At 32.4% G+C, this 15,236-nt stretch overlaps 1 protein-coding gene across 2 annotated transcripts; it reads left to right on the top strand.

The window, feature by feature from the left end:
* The first annotated feature begins 1,160 nt into the window (after positions 1-1,160).
* LOC105785862 (hypothetical protein) lies at positions 1,161-3,141 on the top strand. 2 transcript variants are annotated; one of them, XM_052633921.1, is made up of 3 exons: positions 1,161-1,494; positions 2,207-2,383; positions 2,590-3,141. In XM_052633921.1, exons 1-3 carry the CDS (start codon positions 1,320-1,322, stop codon positions 2,904-2,906), a joined length of 669 nt encoding a protein of 222 aa, XP_052489881.1. In that variant the 5' UTR covers positions 1,161-1,319; the 3' UTR covers positions 2,907-3,141. The 2 variants fall into 2 exon arrangements, with proteins under 2 accessions (XP_052489881.1, XP_012467508.1); XM_012612054.2 differs by having other exon boundaries at positions 1,165-1,494; positions 2,306-2,383.
* Positions 3,142-15,236: the final 12,095 nt, after the last annotated feature.

The raw sequence follows: 15,236 nt of genomic DNA, 5'->3' as shown, positions 1-15,236 counted from the left end.
TTTAAAATATTCCATTTTAAAGGGGATCGGGGCCCCTACCAGCCCCCTTGGATTTGCCCCTAATCAAGACACAACACAAACTCATAAACAAAAAGTTTTTATTCCCTTTCATCTTCTAATTTTCAAAGTTTATTCTATAAAGAATTACTGCAAAAGTTCCTTATAGAATTTGATGCTTTTGCTATTTCCGCACTCAATGTTCAATGAATTATTTTCATCAATACAAAACATTGACAATCATTAGATTTTATTGTATCCTTGAAATTCATTTAGCAATATTTCTTTTATAAACTAAAATATAAACGGGATGAATACAACTGTTTCATAAGTACATCTTTATCCAATGGAACTCATGAAAAAAAAAACAAAATATGGTGAAGAATATCATGTAGGATACTTAGTATGTGAATTTGGCAGTTTGTTGCATGTTTCATTTCAGTTGAATTTTGTCAAACGAAAGGATTTAATGTTTGCAAGGACAAATGCAACCGCCCGAAAGAGACAAGACATGCAAGAAAACTATCGGATTCTTCATCATCACTAAAGTCGCAAACAATTAATTTCTGGTGGACCTCAGCCTTCATCATTGTAGCCCAATATTAGGTCAGCTCACAAATAGTTAATTACCCTAACACTTGCTTTTGCTTTTGCTTTTCTCTTCTCTTTTCTTTTGTTAATGCCACAAACCACTAAGTTTGTATAGTATTAGAATTTGTATTATTAATTGTAACCAGTCTACTAGGTTTGAAATTTTTTTTCTTTGATGGAGAAAAAGAACAATGTTAAATAACTCAAAACACTAAAACTTTCGAGTGTGGAGTTTAAAACTTAAATGAAGCAATTAAGTGTCGAAATTTTTAACTTTTGTGTTTGACGCTTCTATTTTGACATACAGTATATATAATAAAATAATAATAATAATAAAAGAGAACGATGAGAAAATCTTGAATGGGGAAAAAGGAAAATTTTAATAAATGGAAAGAGGAATATAATGGAGCCGAGCAGACTTTTAATGCTTTTCCAGAAGTATAGCAAGAAAGAGAAGATACCAATCAAACAAAGATAAACAGTATACAAAGTAGTAAATAAAGGGGTCATTGAATATGGACCCATGCCTGCAAGTGCATTACTTTGCTTTCAAGACCAATCAACTCCCAAGTCCCCCCTCCCTCCTTACAATTTGGTTGAGTGAATGAATTCAAGCTTAAAGCTTAATATTAAAACCCCATTTCCTTGTTTCCTTGCATTGAAGGAAACAGCTTAGTTAAAGTGCTCTCTCTTGTCTCATGGTTGAGTAGAGGAAGAGAAAAAAAAAAGACATGGGGAATTGTGTTACAGTTTACAAGAACAAAGATCCTGCAGACATGGATCTTAGTGCCCGAATTCAATCACCCATTAAGGAGAACAATGTTAGAAGGGAGCCCTCAATTGTTGGATACGATTCCAGGCTTCAGCCTTCATCAATGGAACAAGAAACTAATTTACAAGAGATGGGTATGTTTCTAACTTGCCTTTCTTCATTCCTTTATCATCATGGGTTGCCCTCACTTCAGGTTTTAAATTAGTGCCTATGTTTGATCTCATTTATCAGATATATATAAAATAAAAGTTGGAAACTCTATTTGTTCTTTGCTCAGTGGACTGACTGCGATCTGCTTGATTGATCGGGACAGTCCTTTACTATTTCGCTCAGAACCCTTTGGCTTTGGACCACTCACATTAGCCAAATTAGATATTTTGCTGTTTTTTTCTCATTACAAACAAGGGAAACAGTGTTTATTCATGGTAACTTCCTATTTTTGTGTCTTTTTTCAGAGTTGAAAGTTACTGTCCTAACTGCTAACCAAGAAATAGAGGAGTGATATGAAGTTGAGAATCCCAAGTCCTCACCTACTTGTCCCTTTGCTCTTAAGTAAATACTCAAACAAGATTATCTTAAGTAAATTATCTCTAATTTTGTCAGCAACTATAGTATGTTCTGTGATCTTTCAGTCAAATGGCCCTTTTATTTCTTATTGTATATGTTATCACTGGAATATCAAATATTCTCCTGCAGGCGCATATTTCCTAGAATAATGAACTATTTGAGGTTTACTCATTTTACAAGATATGTTGATGTATGAAGCAAAGTGTAATGGCATGATTATCAAAAAACTAATTCAGTGCTGCATGATTAATCATGCATGCAATGGCAATTTCTTTGCAGGATTCAAGATGGTGTGGATATTTTGCGCCATAAATGCATTATGTAAAATTGGGTCATGTTTAGCATGTGTAATTAAGTGTGCCTATAATTTCTCTCCAGGTAAAACAGAGGAGAGCTTTTTTGATTCACAGCCCTCGTTAGAATCTGACTTTGAAGATTTCTTCAGTGCCAATGGTGGTGAGAGTCTCCCCTAACTATGTTTCCCCTCTATAGTTGAATCAAACATTGCATATGGATATGAAGTATGATCCTCAAAATATATGAAAAAACTACACACGCTCGTATCAGACACTCACATTGGACTCTCACGGTCCGAGTAACATAGTGGCGGCAGGGTTTTTGTAAGTGGTTTTGAGTTTGGAGTAATGCTTGTTTTCATACAGATTCCGCCTCTTCTTCGGGGAACAGTCCAAACCACCAGAAAAGCAACCATTCGATGGAGGGTGCAGTGGATGCACATGGAGAGTCTCCAACTGATACAAAGAAGCAACTAATCGAGTTATTTCGTGAGAGCTTGGATAATGATGATGATGGAAACTCAGCTGCTGGAAGTAGTAAAGCGACACCGTACAGGGGACACCTCCCAAGGAAAGACGTGAAAGCAGCGGAGTCTGCGCAGTGCTGCCTTCCAAGTTTGGTGCGGAACTTGAGCTTTGGTGAAAGAAAGAAACGGCTACCAAGCCCTGCTGCCCAATATTGATGGATGGGTTGGATTAGGTAAGGTAAGCTACATATTTACTTTGTATAAATCTCTTCACAAGTTATCAAGATTAGCATGTTTGAAAAAGTTACAATCTTAAACAAACCCTTACTTGTTATTTACCACCACCACAATCCTATGCTTTTGTTACCCAAACTCGGGTGTAAATGTATTTTTAAACTTTTTAGAGGATCATATTCTATAATGAAAAGTGAAAAGTTGATTGATAGGGATATATATATACTTCAATTGTTTGAATCTCTTTTTCTTTTTTTTCTCCCGACCAATGTCTCCCTATATATATAACAACGTGTCTTACCATTGCACCTAACATTTGATAGTGATTATTAAAGACATTAAATTAAATTATATAATAAATTATTAAAATATATGTAAATTTAAATTAAATTGATATTTTATTAAATTATAAGTAAGAATATATATTTATATTAAAATTATATTTATTAAAAATACTTATCTATACTATTATTTAAGTACCTAACTGAGTTAGTATTACTAGACAATCGAGCACCAACTCGGTTAGAAAAATTATAGAAATATCCTTTCGTAATTAAAATGAATTATATTATTTGATAGTATTTTAATCTTTTATTTTAAAAATCCAATCAAATTATGCATAAAATGGGATTTGAGCCCATACCAACTAAGTTATTAAAATCTTAAATTTACCAATCAAACATTTATATTTACCAATCAAATCATTATTTTGATGTTATTTATACATTTTTATTTTAGGCTTAATGGTTTAAAAGGCCCTCAAGCCTTTTTGAAAAATCAATTAAGCCATTGCAACCTTTTTGCACCCAATTGAACCCTTGAACTAACAAAATTGGCCAAATAGGCCTTGTGACTAACGTTGACCGTTACAGCACTGACGTGGCCGTTAACGATGCTAACATATTCAAAACTTTTTTTTTAAAAAATTAAATTTTTTTACTGGAATGACATGGACATATGGTTGTTCAGGTTCATTTGTTTCAAAGCTTAAGTTTTTTAATTAAAATATTTTTTTAATTTTTTTAAATTTATAAAAAATACTAAATAAATTTCAAAATTAAAATTAATAAAATCATTTAAAGTTAAGTCTAGAATGATTCTGGACATATGGTTGTCTAGAGTCACTTTGAATCAGGACAAACATATGTTCAAATTCATTCAAGACATTTTTTCTAAATTATATAAAGTTTAGAAAACATTAAAATTAATTTTCTTTAAAAATTTATGTGTATCAATGTTTTAATTCTATTGTTATCTTTTAGGATATATAAAAATAAAATATTTATAAAATAAATATAAATAATTTTAATATTATTAATTGTACGTATAAACTTTTTTTAATGTATGAATTTATCCAATTAAAAAGTGTACCAGTTATTTTATTACATGTGTAGCCTCAAAAGTGTATCAATTATTTTCTAGCCTTAAATGTTTAAATAATTGGATTTATTCATACATTTAAAAAACTTTACACATATGATTAATAAATTTAAAATTATTTATAGTTATTTATCTTATAAAAAGATTATATTTTATACATTTCTAAAAAGTACCAATAGAATTAAAACAATCATACACATCATTAAAATCTTAAAGTGGAGGAAATTCTCTATCGACAATAGATTGAAAACATTTGGAGAACTTCGAACGGTGGATGGATACCACGGAGCATGAATGTAGTGATGATGGAGAAGTTGCAAATCGATTCACAAAAAAAGTACACTTAAGGGAGACAGAGGAAGAGTCGAATGTTGTTATGGAATCGACACTGACTACAAAAAAGCCTCTTTCTTGGAGGGATCGATTGGTGGGAACTAGTCTTCGAGCTAATAGGCAAACAGCAACATTGGATGATCTTCATGAGGGAGGAGATTTCGAGCTTTTGGAGGATGACCACTACACCAAAACAGGTCTTTAGCGACGTTTTTTTAGGCCTTTAGCGGCGTTTTTTAATGCCACTAAATGTATTTGCGGCGCTTCCACAAGCGCCGCAAAAAAGACCGCTAACGAAAACGTCGCAAACGTTTGCAGCGTTTACAAACAAAAACTCCGCTAAAGACCATGTTCTTTAGCGACGCTTAGTAAAAAACGCCGCTAAAGACCATGTTCTTTAGCGGTGTTTTTCTCTAAGTGCCGCTAAAGAACATGGTCTTTAGCGGCGTTTTTTATTAAGCGCCGCTAAAGAACATGGTCTTTAGCGGCGTTTTTTATTAAGCGTCGCTAAAGAACATGGTCTTTAGCGGCGTTTTTTATTAAGCGACTAAAGAACATGGTCTTTAGCGGCGTTTTTTTCTTAAGCGCTAAAGAACATGGTCTTTAGCGGCGTTTTTTCTAAGCACCGCTAAAGAACATGTTCTTTAGCAAGATTTTTACAAAACGCCACTATTTTGGGGATTTTTTATATTAAATTTTTATTTTTCACCCTCCAGTAGCAACAAATCAAAAGCAACCAGATCTAAACCACCAAAAGCAATAAATTTATATAATATTTCAAATTAAACGAATAAAATAATGTTAATATCAATAAATAAAAGTGAATTCATATTATTTTTGCAAAAATGTTAAATGTTAAAATGATAAAAATATTTATGCCATACACTATGACGGCGGAAGTTGCGACTGAAACATCTTCATCATAATCTGAAGCTACTGCTGGAGTTCGTCGTACTTTTTGCTCTGCTCTGCTTCTCTCACTGCAGCCTCCGCTTCCCTCACTGCAACCGCTGCTTCCCTCGCTGCCGCCCTTCTTTAAGTTGTAGCGGAGTTCTTCATATTTCCTTTGAACCTCAACTGTGGTCGCTTGCATCTGAGCCATCTGGTCTTTTAACCTCTGAACTTCAGCTTGAGCCTGACTCCCCGAAGCCATGTATTGGTGCGAGCTGGATCCAAAATATTGGGTTGGGCTAACAAAAGATCCTTGAAATCGAACCCGACCATACCTTTCAAGACCCAAAACTTCAGTAATAATCCAGTTATCAATGTCTTCAAGATGAACAGAACTATCACTAGAAGCAATCACTTCGTACTCCGTCTTTTTATCCTTTAGTTTTTCCTAATAAGTAAATCACATAGTTAGGAACGCAATATTATATATTAAAAAACATATGCAACATAACAATAGTCGCATTACAAGCAATGAATTAAACCATTAGAAAATAAACACTATAAATAACTAAAACAAGTCAAATCGTATTAAGTAAACGTACCATTATTTCAGCAGCTTCAGGAGTCATGGGAGATTCATCTTTCTTCCTATGTGTAATTTCAAAAAGTTGAAGGCGTCCAACTTTTTGACCGGACGACAGTTCCTACAATATAGTAGTAAAAATATTATTTAATAGAAAGTTATACATATTTGACAATATTAAAAATTAAAATACCTCCGCCTACTACACATGCAAAACTTCTCGACCTACTGTGTGGGTGAATTTTGTTTCACTCTTGCTTTTCCAACTTGTTCACGATCCTACGTTATGCAATTTTAGTACGTAAATAGAAAATACGTAAACCAAAATAATTACAATAGTTTGGAAGTACGTCATACCTCCTTTGTCTTGAATGCCAAAATCTAACCGCATCTTCCCATTGGTACCTTAACATACCCGGCGGGACATTTTGCAATTTCTCATCGAGGGTTGTTTTTGTCTTATAATAATTTTTTTTCAAAGTACTTTTATTGTCTCTCCATCTTTTTCCCAATGCCTTCTTTACATAAGCATCCGAGACCTCTAAAGCAAACCTCGCCTACAAAAAACAAAAAACACAAGTTAATAAAGTAAATATAAATGAAACTACTTCCCAAGCATTACAGATGACATTAACATTTTGTGTTACCTTAATATTATCGAGGGCTTGGTTTTTGTTGCTATCGGGCATTTGATGCCATGACTCATATTTGATAGGCAACATATTCAGATTTCGTGCTAAAATGCCCATGTATCCTGCTAAAAGTCGACTTCTGATCCAACAGGCTGACCAAAACTGTTTCGTCCAACTTTGACACTTTCGACTGGATCTAACTCGTATAACTCTCTAAGTAGCGTACGTCCTCGACCTCTGCGCGTCCCACCATTTTCAGCTACAAATGGTATATTATAATATAAGAATTTGAAAAATAAATCAACTATAAGTCAACACGCATGTAAATTAAATGTAAAATTACTTTGAACTTCTGTTGGATCCTCAGTTGTAATCGGAACATTCGAAGATCCAATTGTCATCATTGTTCAAGATTATTTGTTTCATCGAGTTTGGATCATTTTGAACAATGCTTCCCCTTAGAATTTTTCTTCTAGGCATTTTATCTGCAATACACATAAAATAGTTCACAACTTAATAACTAATTACAACAATAACAGCACATATAAAACAGTTGAAATATATAATAAGACCAAGATTTAAATTACGATATTACATATAATTAAACAATCGTAAAATCTTACTACATCATTATTCGTAAATATCTTCATCCGTGTCCTGACGAACCCATTGAAATTGTGCACTAGTACTTGGGATATTATCGTTTAAGTTTTGTTCTGGAAAGGGCAAAGTTTCTGATCTGTCATCGATGTTATCTCTACTTCCACTGCCCATGTCAAACAAGTCTCTAGGGATGTTACGGAGTACAACGTACCAACCCTCATCGACCGGATGCCTTAGTAATCCATCATCGGTTCGTCCATCATGGTGCCACGTCATTGACTCTGCTGTCTTGGACGACATGAATAGCCTTTGAAGCCTTGGTATCAGGGGAAAATACCGCAAAATCCTGACTGGTTTCTTTCTCGACTGTGCACCATTTTCATCGTCCTTCTCATCTTCTGTGTTTCTACTAATCCAACGGGATTGGCCGCATACATGACAGCACCGTTGGTCATTTTGATCGCCCCAATACAACATACAGTCATTTGGGCAACTATGGATTTTGTTGTACCCAAGGCCTAAATCTTTTATTTTCTTCATATATTTGCATGACTGAGGGATTTTTACAAACAGAAACATTTCTCTTAAAAACTCTAACAGCATTGTCAACGAGTTTCCGGTCCACCCTCCCAAACATTTTAACTGAAAAAGACGAACAGAGAAAGACATTTTTGAAAATTTTGATCCCTCATACAGTTCTTCGTTCATGTCATTAAGTAGCGCGTAGAACTTCGCAGCTTCTTCATTCGGCTCTTCATGAGGTACACTACTTCCCGGTTCAGTAAAAGCATTTCTCCTAATATTACAATCATCAAAAGCCACAAAGTCCGCTGGGAACAACTGGACACCATGATTGTGCATATTAAATGCATCCCGCAACATACCTTCCATGTCATCCCCTCTATCAGACTGATGGTAAGCAGTACCAGAATAAGATACATCCATTCTTGAAGAGGAAGTACTAGGCGGGCATTCTCCATGAAATAATCATTGTTTATAACCCTAAACAAACCCATCAACAATTAGATGCTCGTATACAACCTCACGATAATGCCAGTTTATGTTGACACACTTCTTACAGGGGCACAGAATCATGTTCTCTTGGCTTGCATATTGAAATGCAAAATTTAGAAAATACTGTACTCCATTTCGATAATCGTTGCTAACCCTTGACAAATTCATCCAAGACCGGTCCATTTCTTAATTCTTGAAGTCTGACGTTGACAATAATTTGCACGGGTAAGTTAAAACGCCAGTTGTAACCATAAATGAATTACGGAAATTTGTGATATGATATATTTTTATGTATTATGTAAGTTATGTAGGTTATGTATTATGTATTATGTAAGTACTGTAAGTAATGTAAGTTATGTAAGTAATGTATTATGTAAGTTGTGTATAATATTAATTATGTGAGTTGTGTATAATGTAAGTTAAGAAGGTTATGTATAATGTAAGTTATGTAAGTAATTTAATTTATGTAAGTTATGTAAGTTATGTAAGTTATTTAATTTATGTAGGTTATGTAAGTCCACGGAATTTATGTAAGTTATGTAAGTTATTTAATTTATGTAAGTTATGTAAGTTATTTAATTTATGTAGGTTATGTAAGTTATGTAAGTTATTTAATTTATGTAAGTTATTTAATTTATGTAGGTTATGTAAGTTATGTAAGTTATTTAATTTATGCAAGTTTATGTAAGTTATGTAAGTTATTTAATTTATGTAAGTTATGTAAGTTATTTAATTTATGTAGGTTATGTAAGTTATTTAATTTATGCAAGTTTGTGTAAGTTATGTAAGTTACTTAATTTATGTAAGTTATGTAAGTTATTTAATTTATGTAGGTTATGTAAGTTATGTAAGTTATTTAATTTATGCAAGTTTATGTAAGTTATGTAAGTTATTTAATTTATGTAAGTTATGTAAGTTATTTAATTTATGTAGGTTATGTAAGTTATTTAATTTATGCAAGTTTGTGTAAGTTATGTAAGTTACTTAATTTATGTAAGTTATGTAAGTTATTTAATTTATGTAGGTTATGTAAGTTATGTAAGTTATTTAATTTATGCAAGTTTATGTAAGTTATGTAAGTTACTTAATTTATGTAAGTTATGTAAGTTATTTAATTTATGTAAGTTATGCAAGTTATGTATAAGCTTGTAGATAACTTATGTAAGTTAATATGTAAGTAATGTAAACCCTAAGTTTATATATAGGTTTATGTGATAGTTATTAACATGCAATCAATTAATAATTCATTGCCAATTCATTATATAATCGATTTATGAAACATTCAATCAATTAACTTACAAAACTTGATAATTCATTGACATTCAATCAATTAATCGATCAATTTATTAAATAATGATAGATTATTTAAACATTAACATTCAATAAATTACATGAATTGTTTAACGTCGATAAATTATTAATTGACATAAAATTGAAAATCGATAATTTGTTCACTTTAAAACGAATCAACTATTCGGTCATAATTTGTTCAAAACCCATTGAAATTTTGCGAACTGATTTAAGAATTTTAATCATTTGCGTAATTGTTTTTGCTTGGGTTAAAAATACGTACAAGAATTAGAATCATACTTTTTACCTTGCAGTTATGGAAAAATTTTGCAAAGTAACATGCAAATTGAGCTAGCAACAAACGGTTATCAAGAATGATAAATAAAATCGATACCACACCTTAAAAAAGTTATTAAATATAACAAAATTTTTTAAATCAATTAAAACTCTATTTTAAAACTCAAAATAATAATTAAAGTATAAAGCTTAAATATAACAAAATCCAAAATTTAAACGTTTGGAGGTGTTTTTTTAATCAAACTAAGGTGGGAAATATAGGAATAAATACCTCAAATTCCCTCGACTTCGAAGCGAACTACTGCATAAAACAAAAATAAAAGGAAAACAAATTTTAATTAGTACCAATTAAACAAGAAAAAAAATAAAACAAGGAAAGCGATGAGTACTTAACTAAATTACAATTTCTTAAAACAACTCTAAACCCATCTCCCTCAACAATGCAAAAGTTTAGAAACCTTAGGAAGAACATTTATATAATAGAAGAACCTAATTATTTATATCCCCAAACTAACCATTACAAAATTAACTGCTTCATATCAGAAGAACTAACTACTAACCAACTTCAGCAGACTAAACTAACAAAGAATCGACCGTCTTCAAGATGTACATGCCTTCTTTCAAACTTTTTAAACATTTCCTTAGGTAGAACAATTGAGTGTGCAAAATTTATGATAGTTGTAGTAAACAATAAATATGATCAGAAAACAACAAATACAGCAAGTTGCAGACAGAAGCCATTTTCAGACATGGATACTTAATAAGAAGATCAGTCTTCGAATTCCCAAATAAATCAACAATACACCAAAAAGTAATAATAGAGCTAACGAAAATGAGAACTGACCAGAATAAGATATGTAACAAATTAGCAAGTTGTTTTTGCTTCCACGAAATCTCATTAAATTCCAATCTTTAATTCAGAAACTTTTTAATGAGGAAAATTCCAAGTTGTTTTTGCTTCCACGAAATCTGCATGATTGACCAAGGAATTCAATGAGGAAAATAAAAACAACATAACTTTTTAATTCAGAAACTTCTTCCTTAGCAGGAAAAAAGAAACATGACAGACTCTGAAACACAAAGAACTTGACCTCCAATAACAAGAAACCCTAACCAGTTAACAGATGAAACATCATGCTTTTGTTTAATGAATATATACAAGAAATGATGCTTTCCTGTCTGTTCTTGAACTTATTAAAGGAACCAAAAGAGAAACAGCTTGGGAGACCAAAAAAAGAACAAAAGGGTTTGGATCTTCAATGTCAGTTTTGTGCCTGAAACTGAGAATGTGAGGGAGTTCATTGTTTTCTTTACCAACAAGAGGAAAAAAAAGGAGAAGTTTAATGTTTATGGATTTACCAAAAAGGAGAAGTTTAATGTTCATGGAAAAAAAGGGAGTTCATTGTTTTCTTTACCAAAACCGACATTGTTTGATGTTTATGGATTTTTTGTTCAAAATCGGTATTCCAGATAACATCCACGCATGAAAACGAAAAAGGAAGATGTCGAACTTACCGATTGTTGGGGCACCGGAGACGCAGGGAGACTGTGATGTGGCAAAGCAGACGATGCCTTACAGGGATACGTCGGGTTTGGGGAACTGTTAGGGATTAGGGGAATTTAGGGATTTAGGGGAGATGACAGTTTGGGGGGAGGGAGATTAATCAGGGTTTTTGGTTTTGTTTCGGTCAGAAGGATGGAAAAAAATGATGCCGTTTTATTCCTATTTAACCCAGTTGCGGCGTTTATACATAAGCGCCACAAAATATACAGTCAAACGCTGTCGTTTCGACATAAGTTAAATCAAACTCCTGGCGTTTTCAACCCTAAACGCCACAACTAAAATAAGTAAAACGGCACCATTTATATATAAAACTTAAACCATTTGCGGCGTTTTAGGTAAAGCACCACTAAAGACAATGCTAAACGACGCAGTTTCTTAACTCATAATACATTATTGCGGCGTTTCCAAAAAGCGCCACTAAATGCAAAGCACAAAACGGTGATGTTTTTCTAACATTTCAATTAAATTAACCGATATTTCAATAATTTCTTTTAAATTAGAGAGAAAATTTTAACTAATAATTACACATTTTAAAAAGAAAATACATCAGTATATTTTTATATTGAATAAATATAAATATTTATGTATGTAATATAAATAAAAATTTATTTTAATTATATCAATAATTATGTTACTATTTTACAAGATTATCTGGATCACACGATAAAAGTTAATGTATAAAATAGTTGAACAGTAAAACATTGTTCGTGTCTGCTTTTGGGATTTAACCCATTTTGATATATTTTTTAAAATATTAATTTATATCTATATTAATTTCATTTATATTAATCTAGAATATCCAAGATTAAAGCCAAAAGCCCCAATCCCTAAATTAAAGTTGAAACCCTAAAATCGTCAACCATTTTATTTATCCGTAACCATGAAACCCCAAACTATAAACCACTATACTGTAAGCCTTAATTAATCGTAAATCATAAACCCCAAACTATAACCTTTAACCTTAAACCCCAAATCCCAAAACATAAAACTTAAACCCTAAACCCGTCAATTAACCATAAAACACCAAACCACCAAACCACAAAATCCAATCCACAATATATCGTAAACATTAACCGTAGATCTTAAACCCTAAATTAACCATAAATATTAAACCCGTAAACCACAAACAACAACCACCAAATCATAAATTCTAAACCCTAAAGTTGGCCAAACCCCTAAAGTCTAAACCGTAAGTCATAAACCATATCTTTGGAAATTCGGCTGGCCAATGTGCTAGTTTAGTACAGAACATATATTTTATATTATTTAATTATTTAATATAGGTGTGCTACAATGTGGCATGGTTCCCAGTAAAATTAAAATGTTATTCTTTAATTAGTTTTCAAATAGTAGTATATATATATCTTTAAACCTTGAACATCAAACCTTAAATCCTAGCCCAAAATAAAAAATAGTATATATACCATAAACCCTAAAACTCTATAACGAAAATAATGAAAAAATAAATCCTAAAATAATGGAAAAATAAATTAAGTTTCTTGCAGCGTTTTAATCTAAAGCGTCACTAAAAGCTGATATTCAGCAGCGTTTCCAAATAAGCGCCACTAATGAATCTATACGTGTAGTCGAAACGATGCGTTTTTGTCAAAATTTTTTGTGGCGCTTAAGCAGAAGCGCCACTAAAAGCTGATATTCAGCGGCGTTATGGGTAAGCGCCAGTAAAGGCGCTATAGCTCAAGACGAAACGTTGCGTTTCGGTTTCACAAGTTCCGGCGTTTTCCTGAAGCGCCACTATTGGCTCTATGCCTCAATTCCAAACGGTGCATTTTGGTCCAGATATTTTGCGGCGCTTTTTCCCTAGTGCCGCTAATGATGTGCTTCAGCGGCGTTTTTATAGAAACGCCACCAATTCTACTATACCTTAATATTGTATGCTGCGTTTTGTTTAACATTTTTTGCGGCGCTTACAAACAAATGCCGCTAATGATGTGCTTCAGCGGCGTTTTTATAGAAACGCCACCAATTCTACTATACCTCAATATTGTACGCTGCGTTTTGTTTAACATTTTTTGCGGCGCTTACAAACAAACGACGCTAATGATGTGCTTCAGCAGCGTTTTTATAAAACGCCACCAATTCTACTATACCTCAATATTGTACGCTGCATTTTGTTTAACATTTTTTGCGGCGCTTACAAACAAACGCCGCTAATGATGTGCTTCAGCGGCGTTTTTACAGAAACGCCACCAATTCTACTATACCTCAATATTGTACGCTGCATTTTGTTTAACATTTTTTGAGGCGCTTACAAACAAACGCCGCTAATTGTACTCTATAATGGCGTTTTTATAATGCGCTGCTACTGCCACTATTCCTGAATATTAAATGATGCGTTTTGTCAGATTTATTACGGCGTTTTTTTTAAAAACGCCACTAATGATGCTCTTTTGCGGCGTTGTTATATAAAACGCCACTATGGGTCTGACTATTTACGGCGTTTTCCTAGAAGTGCCGCTATTGCTGGATATTTACCGGCGTTTTAGGGTTAGCACCGCGAATGCCTAATTTGTAGCGGCGTTTTATCTACAAACGCCACTAAAAAAAGCCGCTAAAGCCCTCTTTTGGTGTAGTGGACATTGTACGATCTATGATAGATGGCAATCCGTCGATCTGTTTCTCTAAGCATGTGAATCATATCCTTATCAAGGGCATGGCACACGGTGGTAATTAAGCTCCTATATCTATTTGTCACATTTCGTCATTATCTACTTAATTTTTTTTGAATTGATTCGTTATTATCTAATATTCTTTGTATAGATGGCCTTAATATTTTTTTTAGATAAAGCAGAATGTATAAGTAAATATTAGCTCACTAATTACCTACTTTTAACTAATATTAAGTTGCATTACATGGTCAGATTGTAATACGAGAAGACAACTTATATAAGTAGATAATCTAAATTGTTTATAGCCTATGAGGTTAGATTAAACAAATAATTCATGTTAGGACTATTATGTTGTCTATAAATCCCATGAGAGAAAGAGTTTGTATTTGCAATTAGAAGTCGGTTGACTTTCACAAATAAAAACATAGTTATAATTATCTAAACTAACAATATATTCAACGTGGTCCAAGCTACTATGAACAATTCCTAGGTTTGCCTATCCATCGTATATGTATTTGGATCAAGTGAGCTTGTTTCATCTGTACCACAAACACCAAACTTTTGTAACAATGGACTATTTTTTTCTTACATGAAATTATACTACTTTTAACGGTTTTATTACGTGTACGCAACATGCAATAATAATAGGATAGATTCAGACTCCAAGTAAATAAACTCAACTTCGCAATCCAAAAATGAGAGAATGCTATTTTAACAGATCTTATCTTGAGATTAAGATATTTACATAAAGACTAACATGTTATAACATCATTTTAATATGATTATATGTCTAATTAATCTCTCCACTAGATCACTATAACTTCAAATAGGTTGCATGAAAAGTCTTTGAATAAATGGACAAAAGAATGAATGAGAAATAGATTTCCGATTACTATTCATAGTAATTGTAATTTTTGAGAAGGCAAGAGATGATTTGAAATTAATTTAATTTCTTTCTATCATAATTTAATTGGATGAATAAATTGAATAATTGAGTCCAAAGTGAAATGCAAATTATGTAGTAATCGTAGTTTAATTTTATTCAGATAATTGTATAAGTTGTACATAAATTTTAATATGGTAAAATCATCATGATTT

This window comes from Gossypium raimondii, chromosome 1 (genome assembly GCF_025698545.1).
Source record: "Gossypium raimondii isolate GPD5lz chromosome 1, ASM2569854v1, whole genome shotgun sequence".
NCBI lineage: Eukaryota > Viridiplantae > Streptophyta > Magnoliopsida > Malvales > Malvaceae > Gossypium > Gossypium raimondii.
Note: the sequence above shows the minus strand (reverse complement) of the source record. Positions and strands in the feature narration are given on the sequence as shown.

Coding starts and splice junctions, on each gene's coding strand:
- LOC105785862 (XM_052633921.1), top strand. CDS start 1,320: ATGGGGAATTGTGTTACAGTTTACAAGAACAAAGATCCTGCAGACATG. Junction 1,495..2,206: donor AACTAATTTACAAGAGATGG/GTATGTTTCTAA, acceptor ATTTCTTTGCAG/GATTCAAGATGGTGTGGATA. Junction 2,384..2,589: donor TTTCTTCAGTGCCAATGGTG/GTGAGAGTCTCC, acceptor GTTTTCATACAG/ATTCCGCCTCTTCTTCGGGG.